The 11,564-nt window shown below is 39.6% G+C and overlaps 1 protein-coding gene across 1 annotated transcript; it reads right to left on the reverse strand.

The window, feature by feature from the left end:
• Positions 1–195: 195 nt before the first annotated feature.
• Positions 196–3,800, reverse strand: LOC126604897 (pre-rRNA-processing protein esf1-like). Its single transcript, XM_050272221.1, is given in 8 exon segments — positions 196–756; positions 872–1,146; positions 1,149–1,589; positions 1,815–1,940; positions 2,146–2,308; positions 2,402–2,637; positions 2,933–3,007; positions 3,113–3,800. Coding segments are annotated over 8 exon segments (1,857 nt in total). The 5' UTR covers positions 3,614–3,800; the 3' UTR covers positions 196–716.
• Between the last annotated feature and the right edge of the window lie 7,764 nt (positions 3,801–11,564).

Genomic DNA, 11,564 nt, shown 5'->3' on the forward strand with positions numbered 1-11,564 from the left:
TTCCAAGAGTTCTTTTGAGCGCTGATTAGTAATTTAATAAGGCGTTAACCATTCAGTTGGTCCATCTCACAACCGTCACTTTAAAAATTCATCTAAATTGAGTGTCATAACTAAAAGCATTCCGAATTGAGAAAATTTTTAAAAAAATGCTCTTTCAAGTTTCACTAATAAATCATAAAGTAATGTAAAACAAGCTCAAAAAAGTAAGTCATATTGTATTTAAGTTACTAACCGATTAGCACCGAATCATTTATCATATATGGATAAATATAAGAAAAGCAAATTTCCCATGCAATTATACTCTTATAACAACAGAATACGAGCCAAAACTTACGTTATCTTCAATTCTCCATAATTCCTCTTTTTCTCTTCCGAATGACAAAATCTTCGATAACACTTGAACCAAGTGCAGCTTAACTATCACGGAGTTGATGATGATGCCGAACAGACTTATCTCAAGTTAACAATGCTTTCTGTCTTTGTTAAACTTTGGTCTTTTTCTGTTTCTTCGCCGGTTGAGCCAACCTTGGGGCCTCCTGCTTATCTCTCCTTTCCTTTTTCCCTTTGGACTGCAAATTTTCTTCTTTCTTTGGCGTCTTACCTCGGAAGGTCTGGGACTTCATCATGATCGATTTAATTAATGATGATTTCTCTATCTTTGATGGTGAAACATCGGATTTCATTTCCTTTTCTGGCACTTCTTCTCGGCCACCCTCTCACTGTCTCAGTGCTACCTGCCGAGCATAAGCTGCACTCCTGCAAACACCAAACCACAACAAATACATATAACTAAACAGTTGCAGCCTATTAATTAAGTAGCACATGTTAAGGCAAATACTTCTGATAGCAAGTAAAAACTCGAGGGAGATACCTCTTGAACTGTGGATCTGTCGGATCCAGAGCAAAGCGTGGTGAGGTGAAGAGTGCTGAAAACCGTGGATCTTCAAAATCAATGGTTGGTAGTTTATCCTCTTCTAGAACCTCTTTACCCTTCTTTCCCTTGGTCTTTTTATGTTTCAAATTGTAGCCCTTTGGCCCTGCATCTGCTCCATTGTCATCAGCAAGTAATAGCTCGAGCTCATTTCTGCTTGCTTCTGCTTCCCTATCATCTTGCTGTTGCTTTTCATCTTTTTTACTTTTACCTTGAGATGCTTTTTTAGTTTTTTGACTGAAGGCTCTTCCATAAAGAAATCATCTGGTCCCTCCGCTGCCTCTTCATCAGTGTCACTACCCTCATCCTCAGATGAGTCCCCCGATTTATTTTTCCTATTCTTCCTTTTCTCACGTCTTTTTCTGAGATAGGACTCCCAAACTGTTTCTGATCCCTTATCTTTCTTTTCTAGGATGCGCTTGCTTATATCTTCTAAGCCAGTATTAAAAGTGATCTCCATATCCTGGTCATTGTCTTCACCGTCTCCTTCTGATGCATCTCCATCTCCTTCCCCTTCTCCAGACAGGAGTAACGCACGGTACATATCTCGTTTTTTACTCTTTTTATCGGTCTTGTCCTCTGCAGCATCATCATTCTCCTCCTGATCACTTTCACTCTCATCAGAAGCCAAATACTCCTTCAGTTCCAATTCAGAAAGCTACAGGTAAACCAATGTCAAAATAGCTAGAAGCAAACAGTACAAGAAGTTGGGTTTTTTTAACATAAGTTTATAGTTGATTTCCATTGTTCAGTCAGATCAGTGCGACAGAACGCCCATTCAGTCCTCAATAATGAAAGATAAGAATGCATGGAGCTAGATATGAACTCTATTAACAAATGACGTAAATTGCAAGCAATGTTCACTTAGATAAATTATCCTAACCTGATCATCAGTGAATTTCCGTTTCAAGGTCTTGCGTCCAGGCTCATCCTCATCCCAAGAAATATCAATTTTACTATGTTGCAGAGCTTGAGTCTGGAAATCCAAACCTCCGTAGCTCGCAGGCACCTGACGAAAGCCAAAGACTTCACAATCACTCCTACATTTACGAGAAAATTCAATTCATTTCCTTTTTGTTTAAAAGAAATTTACATTCCAAAAAAAAAAAAACATGAAATTACACGATTTCCACATAACCTCTACTTCTTTTATTACAGACAGACTAGACTTATTGCTCTCTATACACTTATAAATGACTGGTTGAAACATATACCTCTGTCGCAACATCACGGGGTGGGTGTTTAAATTCCATCGAGTCAGGGATGAACCTTAAATCAAGTTTATTCGATGATCTTTCAAACTCAACTCCATCACAACTCTTGTAGAGGTAATCTGCTGTGGTAATTGAATCACATTCCACAACAGCAAAATAATACCTGGAAATAAAGTTATTCCCACAATCGATAAATGAACATATACTTTAGAGACAAAACATAAATCATTATCACAAAATAACAACAATTAACCACCTTAGCCTGCTTTTCTCATAAGCACGCATTTTCTGAGCAATAAGCTCCTCATCATCATCGTCAGTGTCGTCATCTTCATCACTTTTCTCATTTTCATCATCAAATAGGCCAACAGGACCATGAAGTTCTTCATCTTTCATACGCTGGAGTCCAAACTCAGACGGATAGACAGTCACAGATTTCATTTGTCCACCTTTGGGAAGAAATGACCTCAACACTGCATACAAGTCAACAGCCTACATGAAACACAATGAATTTTTCAGTTGCTGAAAGAACCTTAAAGACAAAGTAACAGTACTCAGCTCAAAAAGTTCTTACTCGAACATCTCATATAAAGTGTGCAGTCCAAAATTACAACTTATCATGAAAATTCATTTAGTACGCAAATTTCGTCGAAAAATTACACAATCTCCAGACCCAATGGCTCAAAAATAACAAATTATGTTGCTTTTTCAATGTCACTTAATAATTATATAACGAATTCAACCTACAGCATCCAACAACTAAAAACAATCAATCCAAAATACATACCTTCACATGCCTCCAATCCAGGTTAACAATAGCAAGTCTGTGAGTCTCCTTCTCAATTTCTGGTATATCTTCCGCCTGCTCGTAAATTAAATCAATTAACCAAAATGTAGCAACATTTTCTTCCAAATTACAATTAATTAAGGCCTAATTATACTCACAAAAACAATTAACAATAACTACCTCAATTCCAGGCGCTCCGTCCTCAAAAACCACCTCCTCATCTTCGTATCCATCATCGGCGTCGGTATCCGTCGTAGTATTCGAGCCACCACTGGCCACGTCATCCTCCGATTCCTCTCCGCCGAGCCTCTCCACTTCCTCACTCTCTTCCTCCTCCTCTTCCTCTTCCTTTTCCTCTTTCAATTTTGCCTTATCTTCGTCTTCCTCTTCGGACTTGACCTTATCTCCGTCGTCGTCGTCCTCCATCCGGTAGTACTGCCGCAGCGAGTTTCCCTCATCGAGCTTCTTCGGCTTGCCTCGCTTGTCCAGCGGCGCCGACGATGAGCTGAACCGCTTGTCCGTGAACATCCGGTTGAACCGCGAGTCAATCTCAACCTTCGCCTTGTGCTTGGGAACGTTCTGGAACCTCGGGTCCCAGTGCACGGAAGAAAACCGAGGACCGGCGATGATGTTCTCATCGTCGCCTTTGGATTCTTTGAGCTTCTTCTTGTTCTTCCCCATGGTGGCGGCGTAGACGGTTGTTGTTGGGCGGTTGAAGGTGGCGCGGGTCACGGCGGGTGTGGGATTTCAGTGGCGGTCTTATGAGAGGCTTAAGATTTAACGGTCGTCCTCCTCCTAGGTTTAAAGTTTAAAAGAAAAAAAGTAAAAAAGAAAAAGAAATTTTCGGCTGAATTGCTGTGGACTATGATGAAGGCCACTGGAAATTGCAAGCCCAACTTGAGATTCTACTTTAAAGAGTCCAACTTCAGGGAATTATTATGGGCTGGTTTAGTATTAATGTGCTGTGAGAATAAGCAGCTGTGAAATAAAACAGCAAAGTATTTGGTAAAATTTTTTGTATAAGTACTTTTGGAAGAAAAAAAACGGTATGATAGTGTTTGGTAAAATTTTATGCAAAACAGCTGTGATGATGTGAAATAACCAAAACCAAGCTTATCTATCTATTACATTTTTTTCCCTTTCTCTTTTCTTTTACTTTTCTAAAACGCTCTCTCTCTAGAATCATTTCCATTTTTTTCTCCATCTCGTCCAAATGCTTCTCTGTCTCTCTTTCTTCACTTTTTCTCTCATCATCAAATTCCATTCGTTTCGCACTTTCTCCCTCATCATCAAAGATCTTTGGTAGAGATGAAGCTGGGAGGAGCAAAAAGGGGATGATAGAGATGAAGGGAGAAGCTTAATTTGAGAAATGGGAGAAGCTTTTGGAATTTCGAAGCTGATTTCGTACAGCGACGATCTGGTGAAGGTGTTGAAGAACCAGAAGGACATCAACAACTTGGCGTAGTGTCTCCAGAACTCGCTTCGAGGTTTGTTTCCTCACTTGGGTTCTGTTTGTTTCCCGAGAAAATTTCTGACCCAGAAAATTTTCAGTTAGTTGCTTATACTTTTTTCCACTTTCAAGCAAGCAAAATTATGCCTTAGGTAACATAAAGAAGATATTTGGTTGGTGTTGTATGTCGATACGTGCATTGATTGATGAGTTCTTATACGAAGCAGACTATGAGATAAAGGGTAGGATTGCCAGAAACTTTCATTAAAGGGTCACTGTTCACCCGTGTTTTAGAGGTTTGCATAGAAGCTAAAAAGCCAGTTTTTCAAAGCTACCTTTTGCTGCTTCTGTTTTTTTTGGCTTTTTTCACCTAAAACTGTGAAAAAAAACTGAAGTTGGAAGTTTACCAAACACCAAAAACTCTCCCAGTTTTTTTTCATACCAGCTTTTTTTAAAATCACATCAATCCCAAACCATACCTATGTCATGCGACAATGTTGAGTTTTAAAAAGGGAACTTTTTTAACGAAAAGTTTCTGGTACTGTTTACTTTAACGAAAAATCATATTTTTACACTAAAAAGTCAATCATGGTACTATTCACTTTTCCCTTTATTTTGTCCTAATCGTTAAAACTCAAAGTTTTCAAGCTCTTTTCATTAGTTTTCCTTTTTAAAAATTGTCAAATTGAGGCAAGTTCGAGGGTGTTATGTACTCGTTGTGGCAAACCGTGTCAAATTCCTTGTGCCACTTGCCTGCCACATATACATAATTACCAAAAATCAGTTACCGCTAGGCAACCGTCTTTTTACGGTTGCAAAAAATTGGTTCAGCCAAAATTATTGGCTGGTTTGGTTGGTAAATGGCATAACCGGTGGTTTCCACTTCTTCCTTGCTATCTTCCAGTTCCAATGGCTCAATTTGATTTTCAGATTGGGGTGCTTGTTCGGTTGCATTGTGTGGTTTGTTGATGCACAAAACCAGAGGTCTTGGAACAACGTAAATCCGACCATGAATTTGCAAGAAAGTAAATAACACAAGATGTATCGTGGTTCACCCCAAGGTTTGGGCTACATCCACATTGATATTGTATTTCTGAGGGAGAGAGAGAGAGCTCTGAATATGAGAGTGAGAGCTCTGAGAGGATGAAGGGTTAGGCCTAAGAATTGGCCTCTTCCAATTGTGAGGGTGATTAGTCCTTTTATAGAATAAGGGATCCTCACTTATTACATATTTGCCTCTTCCTTTATTACATAATTACATTTAAGTCCCTCGAGTATTTTTACGAGATCTAAATACAGAGGCCCTAAGTATGGTATAAACAGTAGTCCCCCAAGTCTTCAGTCAAGAGAGTCTTTTGGCTGGAGACTTGAAATTCAGTCCATGTGTGGGCCGAAGTAACTAGATGTCGTCTTGAACTGATACTTGATATGAGGCGGTGCTCAAAGTGAAATGATGCTCAACTATCACATGTTGTGAGACTGCTCGACTTGTGGCTTATGTTGCCTTGGTTGGCTCGGCTTGTGGTGTTTGAAGGTGAGGGAGTCCCTTTTATAGAATAAGGGCTCGCTCCTCAATACATGAATGATGGGCTAAAGTTAATACTCTCTAATGATGGTGAGGGAGTCCCTTTTATAGAATAAGGGTTCACTCCTCAGTACATAAATAATGGGTTATGAGTGATACTCGTGGCCATGCGGTTGCTCAGCTGGCAGCGATACTCTCTAACGAAGGTGAGGAAGTCCCTTTTATAAAATAAAGGCTCGCTCCTCAATACATAAGTGATGGGCTAAGTCCCCCAAGTATTTTTCATGAGTGCTCTCTAATGAAAGTGAGTGAGTCCCTTTTATAGAATAAGGGCTCGCTCCTCATTACATAGATCATGGGCTAAGTCCCCTAAGTATTTTCATGAGGTATAGTTGAGGCCCAATATATGGTACATAATGTAGTCCCCCAAGTCTTCGGTCAATAGAGTCTGTTGGCTGGAGACTTCAAATTGAATCCATGTATGGGCCGAAATGGCGGTTGTTCGGATGTGGTATTTGTATACCCTGCACTGAAGTTTTTTAGGTGAAGCTTTGCAAGTGAAGCTTTGAAGCTAGAGCTCTGTAAATGAAACTTTCAAAGCTGGAGCTTTTGTAAATGAAGTTTTTGAAGTTGGAGCTTTTGTAAATGAAGCTTTTGAAGCTAGAGCTCTGTAAATGAAGCTTTTGAAGCTAGAGCTCTGTAAATGAAACTTTTGAAGCTGATTGACATGAGTGATGCTCATGAATGTTTATGTTGATTGACATGAGTGATGCTCATAGATGTTGTCATGAGTGATGCTCATGAATGTTAACATGAGTGATGCTCATGAATGTTGACATGAATGATGGTCATGAATGTTTATGTATGATTGTCATGAGTGATGCTCATGAATGTTTATGTATGAATGACATGAGTAATGCTCATGTATAATTTGGAGTATTGGGCATACTTTTGATCACCTGGTTGGTGGCATGAAGGAGAGTACGGGTTGTACATTTCATCACCTGGTTGGTGGCATGAATGGCTAGTTGCCAAGTGATATTAGAGTACGGGTTGTACATTTCATCACTTGGTTAGTGGTAATAGCGGCAGGTTGCCGAATAATTTTGGAGTACTGGGAGTACTTTTGATCAGCAGGTTGGTGCTAATAGCGGTAGGTTGCCGAATAATTTTGGAGTACTGGGCGTACTTTTAATCACCTAATTTTGGAGTATTGGGCGTATTTTTGGTCACCTGGTTGATGATTAATAGAGGGCCTGGCTCTTTTGGGCATATGGGCATTCGCCCTCCACATGACATTACAGCCCATTATTTTGGGCTTGCCGTTTTATTTTATTATTACCCTCTAATGAGGTTATACAGATATCTCCGAAAGATACGAAAAATAAATTACATCGTTAAAAAATAAATAAAGTAAATCACATCATTCTGGTAGGATGTTCATTCCTTGCTTTTGTTTTTCTGCTTTGCTTTTGCTTTTCCCACTCTATTTCTTTCTCTTTTTCTCTTTTCCTTTTGCTTTCCACTGCGTCTCTGTCTCTATCTCTTGGCGAAACTAGAGGGCTAACTCCACTTGCTTTTCTTGGACAGCCTGGTCGTGCCCATCACTCATCCTTTTTCTTTTTTTTTCTTTTTGCTTTCTGCTTTGGATATGTCGTTTGACGACATGATTAAAGGCAATACTCTTTCTCTAAAATGACAGCTGCTTAGACAGCCTCGGTTGGGGACTTGCCTTTATTTATGGTGACTTGATTAAAGGCAATATTCCTTATTAAAGGCAATATTCCTTTCTCAAACTGTTCCCACAGACGTCTACCACTTGCCTGATCAGAGGATCCGTCCAATTGGGCATGCGAGATGATCAGGAGAGAGAAGGTGACGAGGAGAGAGGGGATGCGTTCCATTGTTGAACAGTAGAGGCCGTCTGATACGGCAAGTATGACCGCCATTTGTCCTCCTCCTTCTTTTTCCTGTTTTCTGCTCTTGGCACCAGTATTGTCTGCGACAGTGACGGCGTCGGTTATGTAGACGGCGCGTCCTCTGCGCTCGTTATGGAGCGGGCCCCGTCGAGCTCCGTCGGAATAATTAGTATTTTCTACTGAGTTACTAGTCTCCTGATCTGAAATTTCGGGTTGGTTTTGGCGGAGAACTGCGGAGATGCAGCTGCAGCGGCATTTGACGAGGTCCTTCCTGGTGGAGACTTCTTCGACGATGGCAGTCAGTGTGAAGTCGTTGTTAGGACTAGCGTAGAACATCTTCTTTTCCAACACGATGGAGGACGAAGAGCTGTAGAGGAAGCTCGTAGACGCCATGGATGGCATAAGAGATAGAATCGTGGCGAGGTCGCAAGCTGAGCATGGCAAATTTATTGGGTCAACTTTGCTGCATTTTTTAACAAGATCTACTCCCTTCTCCATTTGTACTCCATAATATTCCAGTCATTCTTTCTAGTTATATCTTTCAATCTCTTGGATGAGTGGCTGCAGAGAGTTCAGTGTGGATTTGATGTCTCCGATGAGGTGTTTGAACATAGTAGTCTCCTCCTGCAGGAATCTCTTCTTGGCTGATGGAGAACTCAAGCCTGCTCCTTTACCCACATCAACCTCAGATCCATTAATCATGGTAAAAACCCATTTCTCAAAACACTCATCACGGTGCCATTAATCACGGATCGTGTTCAGGTCCCACCAGAGTTCCGCTGACAGGCTGCGGTCACGCCACGTGGTAAGGGAGGCATCGATGCTGCAGAGAATGTGGGTTATGTTAGTGGGTTCCGGTTCGGGTCCAGGTCCCGGAGCTACAGAGTCGACTCGGGTCCGGACTACATCCGGCATGGGGAACCAGTGTGACTTGGTGAAGAAGGCGAGGAAGAGCGCGAGTGAAATCGATGTGACGAGGCAAATGAGGAGGCCCAAGTGTAGGCAGAGGACCTTGTTGTACTTGTTGGAAATGTGCACTGAAAGTCAATCTTTGGAAGAAACCCTTCAGGACAATGAATGTATGTATAGATGACTCTTATACATCAAAAGGCAAAGATATTAATTAGGACTATCTCAATAAACGATATATGTCCTAAATAATGAATCCATGGACAATGGATCGATGGAAGAAATAATCTAATGATGTTAGACTACAGAGACCTTCTTCACATAACCATCATGTCCAAAAAGGTTCCTGGTCATATGATTGTCAGAGGGATACTGACAATGCAAAGACCAGTACATATTATGTCCCCTTCAATTGGAAAGATGGAAAGTCTCATCCCATTCGTGTAGTGACGCTAAGACAGGTATATAGGTGCTCATTAAGGGAATGAGTTCACTGAACACAATCGAACGAAAGTACTTGCATGAAGGTCTACTCACATGTCAAGCAAGTAACTCTAATGGTTGGAATAATGTAAGTAGTCCTTTGACCTGAGGCATCATAGTTGTCTTGTGGTTAGGTCCTTGATCTTTGATTATGTCAAAGTCACTCCATCCGCGGGTGTCCACGGCATAGTTGGGGTTAAGCCACTTAGCCATGGAGGTAGGTGAATGCGCAACAAGGGATCTCTAATCCTCGTTATGAAAGGTTGAATACTCTAAGATATGATTCGGGAATCTTCGGCCGAAGTATCGAGCGTAATAAAGGAAAGTGTTCCTATACGACTCAATTGAATCATATAACATGGAATAATCACATTAGGGGTTTGACATAATATATTCATACCCTAATAGTGTGATTGAGAGTATTGTTTTAGAGAAGGATCAAATTACATTGTAATTCCAACTGAATAGGTTCTCCGAACAAATTCTACATTAGCTTGGGTAGCCATGATATATGGTTAGATGTCACTCATGGCTTGTGAGTTCTTCTAGATGATTAAATAAGTAGTCGTCAAAGAAGAAGGAGAATTAAAAGTAAGTTTTAATTCACTAAGTGATTGGATTAAATATAATCAATTGGATTTGTGCCAATCACCTCACTGCCTTGCTAATTAGAACCTAAAATGATTGTACACCGATACACTTTTGTAGTGAGACAACTAATGGATGATGAAAATAATTAATTGGATTAATTAAGTGTTGTGATTAATTAGAAAGTCTAAAGAAATCATAAAAGCGATAAAAGATCGTTTTAGGCTTAAAGAAAAGTTCGGGTTTATTTGGGCCCATTGAGCCTAAACCCATTGGGCTTTTATTCAAGCATATGATGACTTGAAATGATAAAAGCCCAAAGCCCAAAACAAAACACAAAGGGCCGGCCAAAGAGAGGGAGAGAGAAAGTCAAGTTGTTGACTTGTTTCTTTGTGTTATAAAATGAACTTTATAGTGAAAAGTTTTATTAGGGTTTTTTGTGTGTTGATTTAACAAAAGGAGAAAACATATCTCTCTCTCAAACACAATAGGCCGGCCACCAAAGGGGAGACTTAGCTAATCATCTTATCTCCCTTTGGTTATTCCTCCATCCATCTCACTACACTAGTGGGTGTGGATCTTTAGAGGTCTTCAATCTTGGAGACTAAAGGAGAACCAATGAGCACTCATTCTAGCAAAGTGGAGGAAGCAAGGGAGGAGGCTAGGCTCAAGGAGTTCCAACAACAAAGGGCTTGGAGGTGGTCTATCCTTGGTCTCAAGTCTAGATCAAGAGGTATAAATCTACTCCTACACTTTGTTTTTCAATAAAATGTTTTGATGCATCTTATATAAACCTATGCTTCTTGAAGGGGATTTGCATGACTATAGCTTTGATATTATGTGATAAAATGCTTCCGTTGCGTATGTATATGAATTTTGAATTGTATATGCATGCTAGTCACTAGAAATCCCACATAAATCTCATTATTTCCCTTCAAGTGGTATCAGAGCCAAAGGTTTATATTTGATGTGTCATTTTGGATTTTATGCATATGGGTTTTAATTTTATGTTTGACATATTATTTCTTCATTCAAAATATGTTTATCTTTTGTTTTTCAAATGTTGAAAAATGTGAATCAAGAGTTGAAAAATATATGCATGCAAAAAGTGTTTTGGATGCATGAATGAAGATTGAGTTTTGAACAAAATTTGGGGTTTTGTTCCATAGGGTAGGCACGGCAAAGGGGATATTTTTGGCTTGTGTTCGTGTTTTATTTTAAATCACACACACACACTTTGAAGCTAGAAAGTAGAGATCTTGTCACTTTTGCTTTTGGGTTTGAAAAATCACCAAGAAAATACAAATCTTGAAATTGTGTTCATGGTTTTGTTCTTGGTGTTCATGGTTTTGTTTTTGGTGAAAATGATTTTATTTTATGTTCATAAATTGTTTTATGGTTTTGGATGATATACTTACCATCCATAGCCTTCCCAAAAATTTATTAAATCCTAGACTTGACTAGGTGAATTTCCATCACCTTTACACTAAAGTCCTTAAAGCATAGTCAAGTGACAAGTAAAATTTATTATTTTTTTCTACTTTAAGTTGCTTTAAAGCAAGATATTTAAAACTTCACATCCCCCTTAATGTGGCCGGCCACCCTAGTGGATTACCCACTTGTGGGGCTATTTTGTAATTTGAAAAATGTTGTTTTTACTTTTTAGTATTTACGGTTTGACCCCTAACTTTTCATATTTGCATTTAGGCCCCATCTATCTAACAAGTTAAAATATTTTGATTTTAATTTTGTTAGTTG

This window comes from Malus sylvestris, chromosome 15, assembly GCF_916048215.2.
Source record: "Malus sylvestris chromosome 15, drMalSylv7.2, whole genome shotgun sequence".
NCBI lineage: Eukaryota > Viridiplantae > Streptophyta > Magnoliopsida > Rosales > Rosaceae > Malus > Malus sylvestris.